The sequence below is a fragment of the Phyllobates terribilis genome, unplaced genomic scaffold, assembly GCF_046119375.1.
Source record: "Phyllobates terribilis strain yellow unplaced genomic scaffold, ASM4611937v1 Scaffold_2__4_contigs__length_985480577, whole genome shotgun sequence".
In the NCBI taxonomy this organism is placed as follows: Eukaryota; Metazoa; Chordata; class Amphibia; order Anura; family Dendrobatidae; genus Phyllobates; species Phyllobates terribilis.
In genome coordinates, this window is record NW_027362762.1 from 63845299 (window position 1) to 63869843 (window position 24545).

Genomic DNA, 24545 nt, shown 5'->3' on the forward strand with positions numbered 1-24545 from the left:
CTATTGGTTTGAAATCGATACAGAGGTTTTTAGGTTTCGCCAATTATTACAGAAAATTCATAAAAAATTTTTCTAGTATTGTCAAACCTCTGACCGATCTCACCAGGAAAGGTGCTGATGCGGTTCAGTGGTCTTCTGAGGCTATTGAAGCTTTTGTGTATCTCAAGGAGAGGTTCACCTCTGCTCCCATCCTTATGCAGCCTGATGTGACTAAGCCGTTTTTGGTTGAGGTTGATGCTTCCTCTGTGGGGGTTGGCGCAGTATTGTCTCAGGATAACGGGGATGGATTACATCCCTGTGCCTTTTTTTCAAAAAAATTTTCGGAGACTGAACTGAATTGCGATATTGGTAATCGGGAATTATTGGCTATTAAACTCGCATTTGAACACTGGCGCCACTTCTTGGAAGGTGCGGAATTTCCCGTTCAGGTTCTTACGGATCATAAAAATCTGATATATCTTGATGCTGCCAAGCGCCTGAATGCCCGTCAGGCTAGGTGGGCACTGTTTTTCTCGCGGTTTAATTTCTCCGTTACTTACATCCCTGGTACTAAGAATGTTAAGGCGGATGCCTTGTCTCGCAGTTTTTCTCCCATAGTCGGTGCTGAGAAAGAGGAGAACATTTTACAAGAAGGTGTTGTGATAGCTGCTTTGGACTCCGTTTTGGAAGATGAGATTCTTAAAGCACAGGAGAATGCCCCATCTAACACTCCTCATGGGAGGTTGTTTGTGCCTGGGACCTTTAGGAGAGATTTGTTTGTTGAGTGTCATGAATCTCGGTTGGCAGGTCATCCCGGAATCTCTGAGACCAAGAGACTGGTGGGTCGCAGTTTTTGGTGGCCTGGATGGCAGAAGGAAGTCATTAAGTGGGTGCGTCAATGTACTATATGTGCTAGATCTAAGTCCTCACATACTCCTGCTGCGGGGTTGCTTTGTCCTTTGGAGGTTCCCAGTGCTCCTTGGACACATTTGGCTATGGACTTTATAACTGACCTTCCCCCCTCTGAGGGTTTTACTGTCATCTGGGTGGTCGTGGACCGTTTTAGCAAGATGTGTCACTTGGTTCCCTTCGTCAAACTGCCCTGCGCTAAAACTCTCGCTAAGGCCTTTGTCAAGGAAATTGTCAGACTTCATGGCGTTCCTACTGACATTGTTTCTGATAGGGGTCCTCAGTTCGTGGCTCGTTTTTGGCGTGCCTTTTGTGACAGGTTGGGAGTTCATTTATCGTTCTCGTCCGGATATCATCCTGAATCTAATGGCCAGACAGAAAGGAAAAACCAGGATGTTGAGCAGTTCTTGCGTTGTTTTGTGGCAGACAATCAAGAGGGGTGGTCTGAGTTTCTGCCACTTGCTGAATTTGCTCTGAACAATCATACATCTTCTTCTGCTGGTTGTTCGCCTTTTTTTTGTTGTTCTGGGAGACATCCGTCGTTTGGGTCGTTCTCCAAGTTGGGATCTGCCGTGCCTGAGGAGGAGAATTTTTCCGGTGATTTGGAGAGAGTTTGGACGGATGTGCGGGGTAATCTTCAGGAGGCCAACAGAAAATCTAAAGACTACTTTGATAGGAAACGACAGGAGGTTTTGTTCGCTGTTGGTGACATGGTTTGGTTGTCCTCTAGGAATCTGCGGTTGAGGATTCCTTCTAAGAAATTGGGTCCCAAGTTTGTAGGGCCCTTTAAGGTGCTTCAGGTTGTCAACCAATCTGCTGTTAGGTTGGAGGTTCCTACCTCCTGGAGAATTAATCCGGTATTTCATGTCTCTCTGTTAAAAAAAGCTGTTGTGTCGGATGGTGACGCCTCTGCCTCTGTTCCTCCGGTGGTGGAGGACGGGGAATATGAAATTTCTCGCATCCTTAACTCTAGACGGTATAGAGGTAGTTTGCAGTATCTTGTGGCCTGGAAAGGTTTCGGACCCGAGGATAACTCTTGGGTGAGGTCAGATGATGTTTCCGCGTCCAGACTTATCAGAGCGTTTCACAGGAGATTTCCTGATAAGCCTGGTCCTAGGGGATCCGGAGGATCCCCTTAGAAGGGGGGGTACTGTTAGAACCTTGCTCTTAGGTTTTTTCCTTTGCTGGTCACATGACCTTCTTGGCCTATTTAATCCTGCTCCGCCCTTCTGGCTTTGCTGGATTTCATTGTATATCTACTTTCTAGCTAGCCTGTGCTCTGTATCCAACTCTGTTAGTTTGCTTGGTCTACGGACCTCTATGTTCTTTATATTTTGTTTGTTCGTCTGTCTGCTACTATTTCTGTTAGGAGGTGTCCATTTTCCTCCCAGTCCTTAGTACTTGTAGGGATTCCATCCCCACTTCTATAGGTCTCCGTACAGACTAGCTTAGGACTTTAGCAGGTCTGATCGCAGGATCAGGTCCCCTGTTACATCGTAGGGATTCAGCTGAGTTCTATCGTAGGGACAGATCTCCTCTCTTTCCTTAGCTCTGGTAGCAGAACATAACAGCAATATCCTGAAACACCATGTTTGGAAATTGAGATACTGATTTGGCTTTTATCCTAAGTCATATGGCAAGGCTCATTAAAGGGTCGATATTGACTTTTAGGATTGCCACTTCCAATAGGTGGCTCTAGAGTTCTAGTCAACTTCCTTTCTGAAGAGGAAATTTACATATTTAATTTCCCAGAGGAGCATGCAAGGCATTAAAGTGTCCACCTACTGGCGTGCCAGACCTGGCTTGTCACTCTTCACAAGGAGAAACCTTACCACTTACATTCCAGGCATACTTTTAACACTTACCAGGGCTCACTCCATATCGCTCACTCTGAGATGTACTCACTCTAATGCAGGTATCCCTTTCCCTTCACAGGCCTCCCTGACTTGTTTCCCAGTTGCTGGTTCACTACAACCTTTCATTTTCCCCACCCTTTCACAAAGGGACATGTTTCCTTTCCAGTTGATCTAGCACTGTTCAGACTTACAACCCTCTGGTCAAGAATCTAATTTGGTAAAATGGTGCCAAACCCGCAGCTTACAGGGGCTGTCCTCCGCCCACAACTGACAGCGAGGTGGCACAGAGCAATAGCACTACCATTCTCTCTTTCCCAGCTAGCCCTGGAGTCTTATTGGGTTTACCGAATCCACCATACCTCCCCTGTGACCGATACCCAGTCTAGTCACAGCATCACACATGGAGGGCACCGTGGCCCATCCTCCGGGAGACCTATAAAACAAAACTTATATACAGTGCAACAAACAATATATCTCTCGTCAAATTGGAGTCCTTAAAAGAAGCAAGCAACAAATATAGGATACATGTGAAGTTCATGGTCTCCATGTTATCCTCCATAAAAAGCCTCCTAGAGGTGACATGTGGGGCCAAATTATTGGTTGATCCTACAAAAATCTTGCTGAAATTGCTGTACAGAAGATAACTAGAAGTTTTTTGTTAATGCAATTAATCAAATAAAGTGAAATAATTCATCATCTCGGCACCCCGTACAATGAGAATATGTTCTACACTTAATGTTTGCCTTGGAACAATCAGTTCTATGTTTAGCAGAACACAGCCTTCATTTTTCTTCGCCCTGTTGACCATCAGTCATGGAGACATGTGAGTTACTGACTCAACCTCTCTTCCTTCCATTCATCCCCAACGCATTATTTATCCTTAATTTGGAGGTGCTTTTATGTTTAATAGAGTAAATCCTTTTAAACCAGTGTACTATTTCTGTACAAACAGAAACATGGCAACTGCAAGCTTCAGTTTTGCAAAAGTCAACAATCAACATTTCGTTCTATCACTTGGCGGTGAAACATGACCCTCCCAGTACATAATCTCCGATAACATTGTTTACCACTTAGCTGAAGTGCTTGTAATACCTTGGATAAAAATCAGATGGAAACATTATACTGCAGGGAACATGACTATATTAGACAAGGGCCTCCTGGATCCAGCTTGGCATTGTTGCTTCTAACAGAGTGGAGAAGGTATGGACAAAGAGATGACCGCTGAGGTCCCACTTCACCCTGACAAGTAAGTACAACCTAAAGTGCCAGGTTGGGGCGTCAAGCGGATATAAGTCAAGTGCACGGTGAATATAGATCTATGCAAAGAGCTGGAAAGTCGAAAAGGGTTGTCCACTCTTGGCCATCAATATTAAGACCATTTACCATATGTAACGAGCAAAATGGATGGAAGTACTTGTAGAAGATTCCTAAAGATGAGATTTGGACTATGTCTTCACAGCTCTTGGCTTGATTTTGATTGGCGGAGTATACATGTCCTCTGCAACAAAGTTTTGGGCAAGTCGAATCCTTGATTTTACCCAATGGTGGCTGTTAAAGGGTAACTGAACGGTCCGGATTTCACCGCCGTTTATCTAATGTCTGTCATTATCTTATCAATCTTTAGCTTATTCAGTTTAGCGCATCAGTGGCTTAAAGTGTAACTGTCATTACAAAAAAATCCTTTTGACATTTGATAGATACATTTTGAAAGTTTTTATTAATGTGGGAAAGGGTGGCTGAGACTCCCACTGTTCACTAAAATGTAGGAGCAAAATTGCTCAACCAGGCATTGCTTTACTTTGACACTGAAGGTGGACTCTAGTTTTTTATTAGTAGGATAGAGAATAACTTATTTATCTCTGGGGGTCTTAGCACTGGTACCACCTGAGATTCTGGGAATGGGGCTCTGGATTCCAAAAATAGAACCTCGTCTGGAATGAAACAGAGGGTCTTTTCCTCCATCGTCTACAAGACTGCCAGGGTAAGCTAAGAACACTGCTCAGCTATTTCCAATAGTCCCATATTCAGGATCACTGGCGGCCTGACCACTGGATAGGGAATAACTTTCAAATCCCGGGAGCACTCATTTCATTTAAGCAATGTAAAGTATGTACACAGTGACTGCACAAGCAGAACAGTGAGTGCAGCTCTGGAGTATAATACAGGATGTAACTCAGGATCAGTACAGGATAAGTAATGTAATGCATGTACATAGTGACTGCACCAGCAGAATAGTGAGTGCAGCTCTGGAGTATAATACAGAATGTAACTCAGGATCAGTACAGGATCAGTAATGTAATTTATGTACACAGTGACTGCACCACCAGAAAAGTGAGTGCAGCTCTGGGGTATAATACAGAATGTAACTCAGGATCAGTACAGGATCAGTAATGTAATGTATGTACACAGTGACTGCACAAGCAGAATAGTGAGTGCAGCTCTGGGGTATAATACAGGAGGTAACGCAGGATCAGTACAGGATAAGTAATGTAATGCATGTACATAGTGACTGCACCAGCAGAATAGTGAGTGCAGCTCTGGAGTATAATTTAGGATGTAACTCAGGATCAGTACAGGATCAGTAATGTAATGTATGTACACAGTGACTGCACCAGCAGAATAGTGAGTGCAGCTCTGGGGTATAATACAGGATGTAACTCAGGATCAGTAATGTAATGTATGTACACAGTGACTGCACAAGCAGAATAGTGAGTGCAGCTCTGGGGTATATTTTACACAAAGTACATCAAACCTTTATATAGATTTATACTTCTATATACTATAAACTCCTCTGGGCAGGGGCCTTTCACTCTATTGATGAATTGTCATTATTCCTGTTTGTTACCTCCTCAGTTGTAAAGTTGATGCGCCCCCTGGGCCGTGGGGTACTCGGCAGCTGGGCCTCTGGTCGCGGGGGGATATCACGGTAGCTGGCCCGGTCCGTGACCCAGGGCGGTCAGTAAAAGGGGGAATAGTTTATAGGGGATTTGGGAAAGTTCGTGACGCCACCTGTGGAATGCTGCTAAGGGGTGCCGCCGCTGCGGAGCAGTCCTCTGGATCTGGTGTTACGGCAGCAGGGATAGTGTGCCTCTCCACAGGTAGATCTAGGTCCACGGCAGCGTGGGGTGTAATGGATGGTGGTGCAAGGGAGAGACGGCAGGACGGTCCTGGAGGAAAGACGGACACTCACACGGGGGTAAGCTTCAGTACCTTTACTGGTGATGTTGCAGGCACGGTCCAGGGTACTCCAGGTGAAGGGCGCACTTTTGGACTCTCCCCAGTGAGCGGGTATAGGGCCTCCTGATCCGTTGCTTTATTCTCTAAGCTTCTGACCTGCCTGGAGCTAGGCCTAGCTTGGTTACTGTCTCTCTTTGCACCTGCTGACCTGGTGGTAGGGCCTTCTCTTTGGAGATCACTCCCCCTGGACGCTGGGACCTCCGTGACTCCTAGCCCTGGTACTGTAGTCAGCGTTTGGTGAACCTGGGACCTGTAGTCCTCCAGGGGTTCCGGTGGTTCCAGCGTGCTGCCTCTTGCAGCTCTCTGAGCATCAGCACGCTCTCAGCTCAACTCTGAGCTGTGTTCCTCTCTGTCTCTGAACACTGACTGAGAACTTACTGAGCTGCCTAGCTCCACCCTCCCTATATATGTCCCTAACGGGCTCTCTCTGCTGGTCTGAGGTGGTAGGGTGGAGGTATGTGAATGTGTGAGGGCCTCTTGTGGAGAAGTCCATCCATGCACCCTTCTGGGTTCTGTGGCACCAATGCGCAGCAGGGCGCCACAAAGTGATACACAATATTTTGGCCCTTTAAATATATAAAGATGATTGTAAATAAGTTTAAAAAAAGTGTTTCTTGGTGATCATCCTCTATAGAGGGGTAAGAGGATTTCCCATTAGTGGTTGGGTGAATGTAGATTGCAAAAAAAAAACAGTCCAGTGCTTCCTCAGGTTACATCATCCTCAGGTTACAGTATTTCTTCTGTACAATGCTCTTTCTTCAGCTCTGGCTAACTTGAAACCTCATTGAACAATATTGCTACGTATGGTCCAGATTTGCAACACATATTATCAGCAGAATCCTTTCATCACCTCCTCCCCATGTATCTGCCACATCTGTCAAGGTGTAGGGGTAATGCTGGTGAGGAAATGGCAGATACGGGCAGGGTGAGTAGGGAAAACTAGTCTGCCCCTAGACTGGGAACCCTGAATAGCCCTGACTCCAAAGGTATCTCTGATGGTGAGAAGGTTCGGGTCTCCACCCTAAGCCCTAACTCCTCCACAAGCCCTGTGCTAACCCCCCTCACCTCTCTCCACTAAAGAGGGTACAGCAACTTCAAAGGACAGGACATCAGCGGCACAAATGAACAGGTCAGCACAGAACGGCTTCCAGGTAGAGAGTGAAACTCTATCAGCAGCACCACCTGGTAGAAGGAGAGGCTACTTAAAGGCTAGGAGGAGGAGACTCACACATTAACTCACATCCACCAGGACACGGCAATAGAACTGGCATTAACTCATGCAGTACTAGAGGAAATAACACAGTTAAACTTACAGCGGCATCTAGAATAGACCTCAGATACTTAGCGCTAGACAGCGCGTGACAGTACCCCCCTCTTTTAAGAGAGGCCTCAGGACTCAAAACCGGACACGTCCGGAAAATGTCCACATTTCCTGAGTGACGAGATATGAAAAACGTTACGGGTTTCCAACACTGGGGGTAGTTCGAGTTGGTATAACACAGGGTTATAAATGGCCGATATCCTAAATGGACTAATAACCCTGGAGCTAGGACCCCCAGCAGCACGCCTCCCCCTGACGTGCTTGAACAACACCAACACATACTCGTTCACTCTCAGGTCTGGACCTGCATGTTTATTTCCACATCTGCGGTTACAGTCATAGGGCACACATTCAGAATGGAAAACAGCAGCAATGTCCCCCGGGGCCCAGTTCTCCCTCCCCTGGAGAGCACAGTAGGAAGCTCTGTCCCTCCCCGGCCCCTCCTCCTGGAACGACGCCTAGACCCACCATTAATCTGAGGTGCAGTCCGGACTCCACCCCCTTTTCCAGGCTCACTCCCAATCACTTCTGGTAGTAGAGTAGGAGTTGGTGCAACCAGTACAGTAGAAATAGTTGTAACTAGGCAATTACTCACACAGAAAGCCCCCCAACTTACAAATTTTCTGGCCCTCCAGTCAACCACCGGGTTGTGTTTCTCCAGCCAGGGATGGCCCAATACAATGGGAGTGGTCAGGTTCTCCAAGAGGTGACAGGACAGGAGCTCCTGGTGGAGAGTTCCTATGCTCAGGTTCACATTACGCACCACTTGGGAGAGGACCTTCTGGCTGAGAGGAACTGAGTCGATCGAAGTGATGGGAATGGGTCTCACTAAAGCACTGCTGGCGAGACCATGAACCCGAGTAAAACGAGAATCCATCAAATTGACACCCGCTCTGCTATTGACCAGTACTGGTACAGTCTCGGTTTTACCACCTACCACAACCTCGGCAAATAGTGTGAACGGAGACCTAGCGAGGAAGGAAATAAAAACCTTCTGGTCGTCTCCTCCCGAACGACCTGAGGTAGGCTGCTTCTGAGACTGTGTGGTTGTCTTGGAGCGAAGTGGACAAACCTTAATAAAATGGTCAGATTTTCCACAGAAAGAACAAGCTCCACCCACTTGAGGAACAGTAGCCACAGGAGGTTTAACACGAGAACCTACTACCCCCAACTGCATGGGTTCATTGGGTATAGTCTCCTCAGCAGGGATAGGAACAGGAGACAAAGTAGGTCTCGGTCTCTCCCTCAGGCGTCTGTCAACCCGTATGGCTAGGGACATCGCAGCCTCCAATGACTCAGGTGCAGTGTACTGAACCAGAGTGTCTTGCAGTCTAGCTGACAAACACAAGCTGAACTGACTCCTGAGGGCTGGGTTGTTCCACTGGGTGTCAGTCGCCCATCTCCGAAACTCCGAGCAGTACTCCTCCACTGCCCGTGTTCCCTGCTTGAGTTTATGGAGATTAGACTCGGCAAAGGTCACCCTATCAGGTTCCTCACTTCCAGATGAACGTGGCCGGAGCCTGAAATAAAGCTTACAGACTTCACGGAAAACAAAAAGTTTGTCTCTTCCCCCAGAAAACCTATCTGGAAGAGAGACCTTGGGTTCTGGCACGGCCTGAGCATGAGGTAACCCACAACTTGCTGCAGCTGTTGCACTACCTGAGTTCGCAGACCAACTACCTAATCAGAGATGGTCTGCATCAGGCGGGAAAATGCATCAGCTGAAGCAGTCTGAGACATAGTGACTCAAGAAAAATGGTAAGGCTGCTGATAATGTCACGGTGTAGGGGGAATGCTGGTGAGGAAATGGCAGATACGGGCAGGGTGAGTAGGGAAAACTAGTCTGTCCCTAGACTGGGAACCCTGAATAGCCCTGACCCCGAAGGTATCTCTGATGGTGAGAAGGTTCGAGTCTCCACCCTAAGCCCTAACTCCTCCACAAGCCCTGTGCTAATCCCCCTCACCTCCCTCCACTGAAAAAGGTACAGCAACTTCAAAGGACAGAACTTCAGCGGCACAAATGAACAGGTCAGCACAGAACGGCTTCCAGGTAGAGAGTAAAACTCTATCAGCAGCACCACCTGGTGGAAGGAGAGGCTACTTAAAGGCTAGGAGGAGGAGACTCACACATTAACTCACATCCACCAGGACATGGCAATAGAACTGGCATTAACTCATGCAGTAGTAGGGGAAATAACACAGTTAAACTTACAGCGGCATCTAGAATAGACCTCAGATACTTAGCGCTAGAAAGCGTGTGACAGTATCTTTTAGCTTATGGTATCCATTGCTAATCACTACATCTATTGGTTTTCTGGATATTGATTTCTGTTACCGAGCATGTACAGGTGTAATTTCTTGACTCCTGTCCCCTTCAGTCGCTTGTTGCTTCTGCACTGTGGACTCAAGCTGTCAGTCATGGCTCTTTGAGGCAGAAGCAGGGGGATGGTGCATATGTGGAGAGTATATCCCTTTGCCAAGAATGAAATCCATGGTAAAATCCACAGATATGATGCAAATTTCAAGTCCACATGGAAGGTCAATTTCCACTGTGGATTTTCTCAGTGGATGAGATTTTCATAAAATTGCATCTACTTTGAGGGTACTGTAATACACATCCCATTTTCCGCACTAAAACCTGTAGTTCCATGTGGACTTATCTCACGTGATGGTACATTGTTAATGAGCAGTTCAAGTGCAGAAGAAAACAGGTTGCACTGATGCAGCGGAATGGAAAAGTCACTGTAGAGGAGATGCTGAACCGATGTATCAAAACTGGATAAGTGTGGAGTGATGTAGCAGACCTGGATCAGTGAGGAGTGAGGTAGCAGAGCTGGATCTGCAAAGACTAGTGCAGTAGAGTTGGGTTAACAATGGCTGGTGCTGCAGAGCTGGATATATAAAGTAGCAAGACCATTCCAAAATGTAGGAGTGCTGGAACCATGGAGTAGCAAAGTTGTATAGCCAGGTTCATGTAGCTGTGCTGAAACCACAGAACAGTAGAGTTGTTCAGCAGGTTTTGATGTAACAGTTCTAGAACCAGAGAGTAACAGAGTTGTGTTTGTCAGAAGGTTCCGATACAAAAGCTGAGGAACTTCTCCCAGGAAACCAGCTATCTGTATTCCAAGGCAGTAGCCTGCAGCTTGAACTGGGCTAGGCAGCTCAGGAGAGTGATATGATACTGTTGACTTGGGTCATGGCACTGGAGTACCGGAACACCGGAATGATGGACCATTTAAAAGGTGAGTTGTGGGTATTTTTTTAATCACATTGCCTGCTTTGAGCCAACTTTCCTAAAATCCTGGACAATCTTTTTGTTTCTCATGGGCTAACTTTTTGTCACTTGGCCATTGAAATGTCATTGCTTTGCAGACAGCTAGCTAATCACAATGAGAGGAATACACTAAGTAGTCTGATCTTACTGTTATTAGAGGGTCGATATATCACCAAAAGCGAAGGTTTTAGTTTCCATTCCTCTTTATCACCCTATATGATAATAGCAGATCCATCCTTGTCGGTTTATAGTGTCATTACCTTTCCGGCCATTAGATGGCAGTGTATTTCTACCAATCTCAGCTGTACACAGAACTGTGGCAGGTTATAAATGAACATGGTGGATAGTTTGCTCATTCTGGGGTGTTTGGAAGGATGTTATGACCTCAGCACAAGCAAAATGTGTACGGGAAAAAAATAACAGACAGCTGCGAGTGACTTGATTTTTTGTGGTGGTTTTATTGCTTTTCGCTTGGATAAAAAAAATAGAAATATTTCTGCTTCTCTTTCAAATCAACTGGAAAATGCTGATACAATATATGATGGCTGAGTGGAAGCGGCGAGACAAGAACAAATATTGTGATCTGATGCTACTATCAAGATGCTGAGTGTAGAGGTTCCCCAGACTCTTCTATGGTGGGAGATAGTAATATCCAAACATGTCTGCCCCCTCCTATGGGGGTATAAAATAACTCAGGATTGATCTTACGGAAGATAATACGCAGCTCAACTGCTGCTGAACCCCATAATACACCTCAGCTGCTGCAGAACCTCATAATACACCTCAGCTGCTGCAGAACCTCATAATACACCTCAACTGCTGCTGAACCCCATAATACACCTCAACTGCTGCAGAACCTCATAATACACCTCAGCTGCTGCTGAACCCCATAATACACCTCAGCTGCTGCAGAACCTCATAATACACCTCAGCTGCTGCAGAACCTCATAATACACCTCAACTGCTGCTGAACCCCATAATACACCTCAACTGCAGCTGAACCCCATAATACACCTCAACTGCTGCAGAACATCATAATAAACCTCAGCTGCTGCAGAACCTCATAATACACATCTCAGCTGCTGCAGAAACTCATAATACACATCTCAGCTGCTGCAGAACCTCATAATACACCTCAACTGCTGCTGAACCCCATAATACACCTCAACTGCTGCAGAACATCATAATAAACCTCAGCTGCTGCTGAACATCATAATACACCTCAGCTGCTGCAGAACCTCATAATACACATCTCAGCTGCTGCAGAACCTCATAATACACCTCAGCTGCTGCAGAACATCATAATACACATCAGCTGCTGCAGAACCTCATAATACACCTCAGCTGCTGCAGAACCCCATAATACACTTCAGCTGTTGCAGATCCTCATAATACACCTCAGCTGCTGCAGAACCTCTTAACACACCTCAGCTGCTGCAGATCCTCATAATACACCTCAGCTGCTGCAGATCCTCATAATACACCTCAGCTGCTGCAGAACATCCTAATACACATCTCAGCTGCTGCAGAACCTCATAATACTCCTCAGCTGCTGCAGAACCCCATAATACATCTCAGCTGCTGCAGATCCTCATAATACACCTCAGCTGCTCACCTCAGCTGCTTCAGAACCTTATAACACACCTCAGCTGCTGCAGAACCTTATAATACACCTCATCTGCTGCAGAACCTCATAATATACCACAGCCGCAGCAGAACCTCATAATACACCTCAGCTGCTGCGGAACCTCATAAAAAAAACCAGTTGCAGCAGAACCTCATAATACACTTCAGCTGCTCACCTCAGCTGCTGCAGAACCTCATCATCCACCTCAGCTGCTGCAGAACCTCATCATACACACCTCAGCTGCTGCAGAACCTCATAATGCACACCTCAGCTGCTGCAGAACCTCATCATACACACCTAATAATATTATTCAGTGACTGTTTGGATACATATATTACGGCATTATTGTAGTCTATGATTGCAGTCCTGCTCTTCCCCCATTATCCTGCGCTTACTGCTCCGCTTTGCAGAGTTGGTGCTGGCGGTTCTGATCACACTGATATACGGCGCTCACCACAGACTGAGAAATTGGATTTTGATTTAAATGCAAATAATTCGGTGTCCACTTTACATTTATATATTCCTGGAGGTTTGGTGTGTTACAGCGGCAACACTAATCTCCCGCTAAAGTCGGAGCCCTCATTTCTCTCCCGGCCTCATGGAACAGGATTTATTACACTGATTGGAGAATTAGGAGATCACAAGAGCACAAATAACCCAGGACTGTAATATCAAGAGGAACTCCACACAAAGAGTACGACACCTATAACGTAGCATCATAATATAATATATAAAGCTCCACATAATTATAAAAATAAGACATAAGACAAAAAAAAGCAAAGTCTGACCTCTGCAAAGTTATTAAAAACGAATAGGAAAGCTGGGTGACATCAGAATGCTGGGTGACAACCCCTATGAGAGCTGTAGTTGCACCATGCGGGTCGTCACTCTGCTTTTCCACAGACGGTATCATAATCAGGACCAGGACAAGGTATTTTGGTGCCTTAGGCAGATGAAGCCAATAATGCCCTCCCCACACCGCAAAGCAAAGGCATGGGTCAGAGACTAAGGTAGCAGCACCCCTAATACACCTCCCCCTCTCCCTCCGATTTTTTAGGTAACAAGCTCTGATGAACACTTCCACTAAAATTGTTACCATTTTCACAAAAAAATGTCATCAAAAGTAAAAACGTGGCGTACTTTAGGGATGTCACTTAACAGAGAATTTAAAAAGTTAGACACAGAATCAATCATTTTTTTTTGCAGACCATTTACACAATATAGGGAAAGAAATATCGATATTCATTCCCGACGTCCTATATTTTAAATGTCAAGTCCAAGGATAGTCATGGAAACTAATATAGCTTAACAATAATGGGGGCTGTTTTGTTTCAATTAAGATGTCCAGCATTTAGCAGATACCCTAATGGAAAATAAACAGACCCCCATTATAGATAAAGGGATAGGTCTGATGTTTTTTGTGTCCAACATGCGACAAATGCAGCTTGCAAAAAACTGCTATTGGTTCTGTTGATGTGCTTTTGGTGATGGTGGTTCTGGTGACATGTTCATGTAGTGATGGTTGTTCTGGTGCTGTATTCATGTAGTCATGATGATTCTGGTGATATATTCATCACCACAACCATCATCAGTACATGAATATGAAAACAAAATCATCATCAGTACATAATTAGAGTACCAGAGTCATCAATAGTACATGAATATGGTACCAGCAACAACTTTTGTTAATAAATAAGTCACCAGAACCACCATCAGTAAATGAATACGTCACCAGAACCATCATTAGTACATTAGTGCATCACTAGAACTACCATCAGTACATGAATACATCAACAGACCCACCATCTGTACATGAATACGACATCAGAACCACCATCGGTAAATTAATACATCATGAGAACCAGTACATGAATACATGACCAGAACCAAAAGTTCTTGAATACAATCAATTGTAATGTTAAGTCAGCCCCATTAAGAATTGTATCACATGAAACTACAACCCTACCACTCTCAGTATGTCCTTAACAATGGTAAGAAGATAATGGGAGTTTTTATTAACAGCTATCATCAGACTGCGGACCATACAGGAACCAAAGTACTGATGAGACCTAGTAAGTATCACAAATAAACATTTACATCCAGGTACTTTATAGGTGGCATCTTCTCTGGAATCGGCTTTCTTTTCATCTCCATTTTTTCTAGATGCCATGATGACTTTTCACATGCACAGCTGGTATCTGCAGACCGGCCTCTTCTCTGGTCTATTGCAGCACATCCCCACACAGTGCCCTTAAAATAAGAGTGTTATTAAAATGCCCTCTGTATAAAAATATCTGCGAATACTGTACCCTAAATAAGCCTCCTATGGTATATGACCTCCACATTGTCTACTATTATCAGTTATAACTGCCACACCATCCGCTCTTATGAACCACGGCCGATACCATTGGTGTCCCCTCTCCCTCTCTAATTTTCCATTACACTTTCTAAATCTCCACACTGTCCCCCTGCCATGCTAATGTCATGCTAGGTATGGGAAGAACCCAGCGTACGATAATGGGAAAAGGGGAAAAGCCCAGCAACTAGGGAAAGGGGGAGTGGAGACCTCTAAGCAGATCTAACAAATCTCTGACTCCCCTATCGTTCTTAAATAGGTTCCTCACCTATCGCCGAGCAGGATACCTTAGCCCTGGCTGACCGTAGAGCTAGACCCTGGGTAGGGAGGGGAAGGGGTGAGCACTAGTCAGCTCCATTGCAGCTAAAGACAAACAAGGGAAACATACAAGGGGATACATTTAGCTTTGAGGAGACACCAGAGAGATGATGACTACAATCCACAAAGGAACTCCAAGGAGAATCTAGCCGACTACTATAATTCAGACCTGAACAGAGAAATTTACTCTATCACCAGTAAGTCTCTGGAGAAACTGAGTGTATTTAAAGATACAGCAAGGGTGTGTTAATCAGCAGCAGAAGGTGGAGATCACTGCTGGGTCCTAGAGAGGGAGGGATGATGAAAGGATCAAGAAGGTGTCTGCAAGGCAAAGCACAGCAACCTTCTACAGCCGGATCCAGAAGGACTGTCTGTTCAACCTGACACAGCCGTTACAGCTAACTCCTCTCCGTATTTTGCCCCCATTTCACGCTGTCTCCTGTCCATATCCATTCTGTACCCCCTTTTCACACTATGACCTAATATTGCCCACCATACTGCCTTCTTCAAATTGTAGCCACTCCTCACACTGTCCCTCTACACAGTATGATGGTCACCATAACCGACCATACAGTATGATATCCACAACAAGCCCCCAATATATAGTATGGTCATTACCACAGCCCCCCATATAGAGTATGATGTCCACCACAGCCCCCTATAAATAGCATGATGTCCAAAACAGCCCCCATGTATACTATGAAGGCCCCCACAGCACCCTACACAGCATTATAGTCACATAGTTACGTAGGTTGAAAAAAGACCACCGTCCATCAAGTTCATCCTTTCTCCACCAATTGTACATTTTGTCACTAAATTAACTAAAACCCACAACGCTATGTGTACTGAGGAAATCATCCAGCCCTTTTTTAAAAGCTGTTATAGTGTCGGCCATTACTACTTCTTGTGGTCGGCATTCTACAGTCTGACTGCTCTAACTGTAAAGAACCCTTTCCTGTTTATCTGCGGGAATTGCCTTTCTTTCACCCATAATGAGTGTCCCCTGGTCCTTAGTATTATGACCCACAAACAGTATGATATTCACCACAGCCCTCATATACTTTGCTGTCCCCCGCACAGCCCTTCATTTGCCGTCCCTCCGCATAGCCCCTCATTTCATGGTCCCCCGCATAGCCCCTCATTTTATACCCACCCCTCCCAACAGCCCCTCATTTCATTGCCCACCCGCACAGCCCCTCGTTTCATGGCTCCTTACACAGCCTCTCATTTCAAGTCCCCCTGTGCTACCCCACATTTCATGCCCCCCGCAAAGCCTCTCATTTCATGCTTCCCTGCACAGCCCCTAATTTTATGCCCCCATGCACAGCCCCTCATTTTATGCCCCCCAGTACCTGATTTCCTGGCAATGGAATATATGAATTAAAAAAAAAACAACTTATACTCACCTAATCCAGGCTCCCCGTCCACCGTCTCTTCTTCTATCCTGGATAGCAGTGGGTGCTTGATGGCGCGATGACGTCACAGCATCGTGCCAGCCGATGTCCCTTGCGTGTGCCGTCCGTAATAAGGCACAGGCCGGAAGTAACCTGTGTCTTGCTAGAGTTCCTGGAGGGGCAGGGAGCAGATTATAGCTCCTCTGCTCCTGTCCCGGGCAGCACTCACTGAAATTGTATTCGCGTCTTACTGACGCAAATGGGATGGGAATACCCCTTTAAGCATGAAATGAAGAATTCAATGGATTCTCCACCCTTCTTAGTTATTTTACAAATGGTTCACGTCTTCTGGACAAAAGAAATCTACTACTGACTGGGGATAAGGAAGGAAGTGTGAACCATTTAATATTTTTTTTCAATTAAAGGGGGAGGGGACCCTTTATGCTGTGTATTGTTTGCACTTATCCCTCAAACTCCCATATTATGGGTGCAGTGACGGGCGTGCTGCGGAGCATGGACAATTGCAAGCTTGGACTGGCCCACAGAAGAACAGGTGAATTCCCCGGTGGGCCCCTCTGCAGCCCCGCAACATGAGCAGAAGTTTGCCAATACATTAATTTTTAATTCACCATGTACAGACAAAAGCAGGATCTCATCATTCATTCTACAAACTACCTAGTTTACTTTTATGTAGAAGCAGAAGTAAATTTGTGAAAGAGGGAAATATAATATTTGCATGAAGTTGAACAATTGCCCCCCCCCAAGTCAATGTTTCTGGTGGGCCTTTGCCACTTCAGTCCGACACTGGATAGTTATATCTTGCTGCATCCCTGATCTCCGATTGCTGCTGTTTAACTATTTACATACTGCTGTCAATCACTGACAGTGGCATATAGTTAATCATGTCAGCCAAGGTCCTGCTGAAGTCTCCACCGTCGCCATCTTTGACCTTCTAGGAGGACGTAATTTTGTCTGTATAATGCAGCGTATAGAGCAAACGATCAGACGATCACAGTTTCCGGTCCTCTAAGGAGTCTAAAAAGTAAAGTTAAAGAAAAAAAAAAAAAAAAAACACATCAAAATAAACTCTACAGGTTTGGTGTCACTTTAATTGCACTGCCCTGGAGAATTATGCTACCAGATGATTTTTTCCCATACAATGTACAGTGTAAAAAACAAAACTCTGGCCATTTTACCACACTTTTTGCAACTCGTCCTATAAAAAAAAACAAAAACGAGCCATCGTTCGGCTATGTCGGAGGAAAAAAAAAAAAAGTAAGGGGGAGCGGAACAAAATGAAAAGCACAAAAAAAAAGCCAGTCATGAAGGGGTTAAAGTGTGTGGATGAATAATAGAAAGAAAATCACTGTGCGCTGGAGTCTGCATTATGTTATGGTGTTGAGACAGATATATTATATTTTCTGCTGTTTCAGTGCATATGGTAATTTTTCACGTGGGTTGAGGGTCTGCTTGGAAAAAATCTCAGCGTGCGCTAGTTTAATCTCTTTGACGGACCAATAAAATGCATGCAATGTAAAGGCAGCTCCGGCACACCGGTCAGCAATAAGGACGAATATCCGGTGCTGAATGCATTGCCTATCACACCTCGATTGGGAAGATATTCCATGCTGCCATCTGGACCTGACCTAAGGCTAAGCTCAAACTAGCCTATCAAACAATAATCTGCACTTTTTAGGTACTAGGAACCAATTTTCTTCCTGTACAGGGTGAAGGGTGTGCAATGATATCATATGAAGTACAAAAATTAACAGGCTAATGCACCAGGTACTACGAATTCTTATGCGAATTGTAAAGAAGACTTAAAGGGGACCTTTCACTGGGTTTCTATAATTTAAATTGTGCGCCTCCTCCAGTTGCTGCTGTTCCACTGATTCTAGAACAGTTTTTATTTTTCTTCCGTGCTCCTCTGTTCCAAAGTTATGCCCCTTAGTATAGTAATAACGGTACAAGTTTTCCCTTCAAGCAAGGGAACTTTTCTGCGGGCATTTCCTTTTCTCCTCGGATGCTGGCCAATCAAAACAAGGCCGCGCCCACAGGGAAGTTCTGTGGTGCACACCCAGTTACTGAAAGAGACAATTTGCTTCTTTATTACAGGGGGTATAACTTTGGAATGGAGGGACATGGAAGAAAAAGAAAAACTGTTCCAGAATCAGTGGATCAGCAGAAATTGGAGGAGATGCTCCATTTAAATAAAAAAATCAAGTGAAAGATCCCCTTTAAAAGGGCTTGGATATTTAATGTACAGTAGGCTACAACGGTAAACATAGAAAAGATTAATGCATTTTCTGTTTTGTAGCCCTCTACCCAATGAACACCATACTGACACCAATGAGAGAAGAATTGACGATGATGAAGATGATATGGACGCGGCTCTAAATGCGATCCAATATTTATTACAGCCCAGTGATCCCGAAGAATGTAAAACAGAAACTCTCCCGGCAAACAAGGTATGAAGGAAATTATTTTATACGTAGAAGCTCAGTGGCGTGCACAGAAATCAGAGAGCTTTCCAGCATATCTCAGAACGGGCTCCACCCCTGAATAAATGCCCCACCCATGAAACCTCTTTTTAACCCTTTGGTCAGCAAAGTCATACATGTGCAGTGTATGTGCTCCATCACTATACTGAGCAAGATCCATACACCGCGTGTGCCATCGGTTTTATGGTCTGCAATGAGAGACAGGGGCCAAATGAAGGCTCCTGTCACCACCTTCTTGATACTCCTGTGAAGCCCAGCCCATATTTGGCCACCTTCTAAACATCCCAAAATAATTGACCACTGTTTTCTTGGTACTGCTCAATGACCAAAATGGCGAAAGGGACTGAATGTTACATTTAACATTATTTTTTTTAGGCACCTTGACCACACCTTTAATAACCATTACCACCATGCTCACTGTAGAGCCAGTCCCAGTCTGTTTGATGGCAATGACATTGCCTATTTCATCTAGGTTTAATGCAAGCTCCCGCATTGAGATGCTGAAAGGAATCATTATTCACAATAGGTGATGTCACAGCTCACCTCCTCCCCTCTTGTACAATGGCCGATAACACCTCTATATACAGTAGATAACACAGGATCCACCATTCACAATAGGTGATGTCACAGCTCACCTGCTCCTCCTGTACAATGACTGATAACAGCGCTATATACAGTAGATAACACAGGATCCACCATTTACAATAGGTGATGTCACAGCTCACCTCCTCGTCCTGTACAATGACTGATATCTGCTGTATATAGAGGTGTTATCAGTCATTGTACAGCAGGAGGAGGTGACCTGTGACATCACCTATTGTGAATGGTGGATCTTGTGTTATCTACTGTATATAGAGGTGTTATCAGTCATTGTACAGGAGGAGGTGAGCTGTGACATCACCTATTGTGAATGGTGAACCCTGTGTTATCTATATAGAGGTGTTAACACAGGGTTCACCATTCACAATAGGTGATGTCACAGCTCACCTTCTCCCCTTTTGTACAATGACTGATAATACCTCTATATACAGTAGATAATACAGGATCCACCATTCTCAATAGGTAATGTCACAGCTCACCTCCTCATCCTGTAAAATGACTGATAACACCTCTATATACAGTAGATAACACAGGACCTACCATTAACAATAGGTGATATCACAGCTCACCTCCTCCTCCTGTACAATGACTGATAATACCTCTATATACAGTAGATAACACAGGAACCACCATTCACAATAGGTGATGTCACAGCTCACCTCCTCCTCCTCCTCCTGTACAATGACTGATAACACCTCTATATACAGTAGATAACACAGGATCCACCATTCACAATAGGTGATGTCACAGCTCACCTCCTCCTCCTCCTGTACAATGACTGATAACACCTCTATATACAGTAGATAACACAGGAACCACCATTCACAATAGGTGATGTCACAGCTCACCTCCTCCTCCTTCCTTCCCAGCGACGTTTGCACTGATTGGAGCAAGCGCAAAAAATACTTCAGTACAATTCAATCTGAATCAGTCTATTGCTCTTAATGTTCATGAGCCCAACAGGAAGTAGAATACTAAATTGCAATATTTTTAGCTTTGTAAATAAATAAATAAACAAATAAATATATACAGTAATATATATATATATATATATATATATATATATATATATATATGTATATATATATATATTTTGATATATATATTGATATGAAGAGTACATACATTAAAAAAAAAAAACGTTTTACATAGAAATGTGGTGAAAAAAGAGCAGGTAATGACACATGGCCTTTAATATAGGATGTACAGTATTTACTGCACTTTTAGTTTTGCACTTTTCCAGCCCTCTTAACTCTTTTTCAGTAACTGAAGGCGATGACCCACAAGTTCTGTAAATCACATATGTACAATGTCATTTTTCCATCTCGCCGCTGCCGGTGCGACTCGCTCTGGTTGCTGGAAGCTTCTGTACATTTTCTTCCAGCACATGTGGTTCACATTACACCAGACCTGTCATTTGTCATAGGTTCCACCTTTGCGCCCAACAGGCATTACCAGCGATGTGGGTGAAATTGAGACGTGGCGTCTGTATAAAAACCCATATATCATGACTTTAGAACGTGGGCGGGGGGTAGTGCGTTTACTCAGGGGTCAACGATTGATATAAATTAACAATGACTCCCATCGGTATCCACTGTAATGTAAGAGCTGATTGCAGGGTGATGAGGAGATTGACAAATACCAATGAGCATTTATGTATCCCTTTAAGGGCCTGTGTTATAGCAGAAAGAAAAACTCAATATGTGACTGCCTGAGAAAATATTAGGCTATGTTCCCACATTGCGTTTTTTTCAGCGTTTTTTTCTGCAGCAGAACCTGATCTCTTGACAGGAAAGGAGCTGCGTCAAAAGCACAGGTTTTAGTGCATTTCTTGGTGCGTTTTTCAGGATCCCAAAGTTTAGCTTTGCTTCCACCACAGAAGCATGAACACAGGTCACCAATGCAAGACATATGTGAAACAATATTAACCAGAATTACAAATGTAACAGAGGGGGTTAGGTGAATTGTTCAGGAATAGTTTACCCAAGACACTGGCAGTGCATTGAGTTTGTAGGACACTATTTACTTTCACACTATGGTCTGCCATTGAGTTGCTCAGGTATTTTTCAACTTCACACCTCCTTGGGCCACAGTTATTGTTCAATCTGACACCTAGATCAGCCATGTTTACACATCACTAATTTAATTAAACTGTTCTAATGCAAACTGCCATCTCAGTGATCAAGACAAGATGGTAAAATCACAAAAATAAATGAACTTCACATACTGCTCTAATAGCTTATTTTCACTAAAAACGCAGCAAAACCTGATAGCTATGTTCACACTATGCATTTTTTCAGCATTTTTTCCACTACCCATTACTTTCAATGGGTGAAAAACGCAGAAAAAATGCTGAAAGAAGTGACATGCTCTATTCTGCAAAAAAACGCACAAACTACTGATGACACAAAAACCAATGTGTGTGCATGAGATTTCTAGAATCTCATAGACTTTGCTGGTACTGTAAAACGTAGCTGAAAATTTGCTGAAAAAACGCAATGTGTGAACATAGCCTTAAAGGGATTTTCCAGTATTTATGCAAAAAAAAAAGGTTTTCTCATTTTATTAGATAACTCTGTGCAATTTGTTCACCAGCTTGCTGTTAGTGAATGGGCAACTCACACCCATTATAGTGTATAGGGCTGTTTGCATGTTCTTGTTGTTTTGCAGTCCCTGTATCCGTGTAAAAATCATGAATTGTGTGTGTTCATTTTTTACCGGCAGCGCTGATGAAAAGGTTCAATACAAGTCTATGAGTCCGTGAAAATCATAGATGCCGTCCGTGTGCTGTCCGCGATTATCATTGAATGGATGGGAGAAGCTTTGTCATTTATTTATTTATCCATACATGAAAATCACTGACGGTAAAAATGGACAAACAGATCAAAAAAATTGGACCATTTTTTTGTTGCATATGTGAATAAAACATGTCTGAACGAGGCCTTAAAAGGAACCTGACTGCTTCCTGCGGTCCCCTAAACCGCCACCTTGTATTTATTGCTGACTTAAGCCCCTTTTTACTGTCTTATTGATTTTTGCATATGGTAAAAAGCAATTTTTTAAGTGCGGTGGCGATAGGGTAATTAGTGGGAGGCTAGTTGTGGGGGGCAGTGTGTTTCCACAGACTAATCTGTGGATGTGAGTAACACTATTTGCAAAATCGGCTTCATCGCTGCCCCCCTGACAATGCACAGTAATCCGAGTGTGCAAAACCCCGGCTTCATCGTCACAACGCACATATCCAGGGAGGCAGAAGTGATTCAGGACACAGCCGCAAGATTTGCAGAGCCGGTAAGGACGGCTTGATGTGTCCCGTGTCACTGCTGCCTCCCTGGACCTGCGCGGTGTGCCGATGAACCCGGGGTGCACTCTGCGCATTGTCAGGGAGGCAAAGATCTCCAAAGAGCTGGCGGTGATGCCATTTTAGCAAATCATGTTACTCATGATAACATGATTTATATGAAGATTAGTCCAAGGGAAAACAAGGCCCCACGACTAGTCGCCCACTAATTAGTTTGGCGCCACCACAGCTATAAAATAGTTTTTTGCCAAATGCGATAAGAAATAACAAAAAGAGCTTGTTGGGAAGGGTGTAAAGAGAGAAATAAATACATGGTAGAATTTTTGGGGTGCTGGAGGAAGCTGATAGCTTCCCTTTAAAGGGAGCTTGTTAGACAGTTTTTACATATGGCAGAAGAATTATGGCTGTGTAGGGGATTATTATCCCCCAATAAAAAAGATTCATTTTTTTTGCAGAGATCCGATGTGCCAGTCATGAGAAATCTACCATAGAAGCCATATGCAAATCAGGTTGGAAGTGCACTGGGGCGTGTCACTGTGACAATGCACTTGCACTGCTTCTTCACAGTGCACTTCCAATCTGATTTGCATATGGTTTCCATGCTTGATTGCTCATGACTGGCACAATCAGATCACTACCAGCTCATTGTGACCCTGCCCCTATAAGCTAGGCCTTCTCCTAATAAACTAATTACTGTTTGTAACTCCTTTAACCTCTTCAGCTCCAATGCTTCTAAATGATGCAAATTGGCAAATAATTTTGATTAAAAATACTTGAGACTTGACTTTTTCTGCAAAAAAATTCCCAGATATTGTGAGAGACCTGGCAATTATGGAGTACGCCCCAGATGACAATCACAGTGGTCCCACTATATACCCCAGGCTCATGACAACTTTAGGGCATGTATACCCAGATTGCCATGGCTCGTCCCAGGTCTGTTGGTGCTGATAGAACCCCACTTGATAATGATAATATGGCTCTTTTATTTTTTTTTTTAAACCATGGCCCTTTCAGGCACAACAGAATGGGTGCATCCTCAGCACCCTCCAAAACGACAGACGTATCCACAAATTATAAGGACTCTAATTTTTCACTATACATATTCAATATTCTAGCAAAACCCTCAACAAACTGTAATTAACATCACAACCACTTGGAGGCTACATTTATGCACATAGAGTATAAATATCTCCCAACAGAGTATCACGAAATTATGTTTTTTTTGTTTTGTTTTTTTACCCCTTAAGGACCGGACAATTTTTTTCACTTCTTGCGTTTTTGTTCTTTCCTCCCCTTCTTCAAGAAAGCCATAAAGCCTTTTTATTTTTCCCATTGACATGTTTTTCACAAGACAAGCTGTTGTTTTGAATGACATCATTCACCGTATCATATAATATGCTAAAAAAAATAGTAAAAAAAAAATATAAGTGGAACAAAAATGGTGATAAAACACAATACCACAAGTGATATTTTGGGTTTTACTTTTACGGCAATCATTGTACAATAAAAAAGACCCTATAACGCGATTCTCCTGATCAATATGATTACGTGATACCAAACTTGTGTAATATTTTTTTTTTTAAAGTGGTGAAAAACATTTGGGAAATTTGTAAAAAAAAAATTCTGAGATGTGAAATTTCTAATTTGGAACTTTTGATCACTTTTTATTGCATTTTTGGGGCAAATTGCGGCAACTAAAATCCACCACTTCTAATATTTTGATTCCTTTTTCCAATTTTTGCAGTCACCATTATTGATGAATATTATGTTTTATTAGTTTGGGCTATTATACAGGAATACCAATTTTTTTTTTTTATTCTTGGGTAAAAGAAGGGTGATTTACGGTAATCTGTTATATATTTTTTATTTAGT

General features: G+C 43.8%; 1 protein-coding gene across 3 annotated transcripts in view; it reads left to right on the forward strand.

The window, feature by feature from the left end:
• Positions 1-3721: 3721 nt before the first annotated feature.
• Positions 3722-24545, forward strand: part of LOC141192795 (cyclic nucleotide-binding domain-containing protein 2-like) — a 478066-nt gene continuing 457242 nt past the window's right edge. The window contains exons 1-2 of one of the 3 annotated variants that reach the window (XM_073662059.1): positions 3722-3990; positions 18589-18739. In XM_073662059.1, coding sequence (XP_073518160.1) covers positions 18669-18739 — 71 coding nt within the window. In that variant the 5' untranslated portion in view covers positions 3722-3990; positions 18589-18668. The remainder of the gene's footprint in view (positions 3991-18588; positions 18740-24545) is intronic. The other 2 variants (XM_073662058.1, XM_073662056.1) reach the window with 2 other exon arrangements.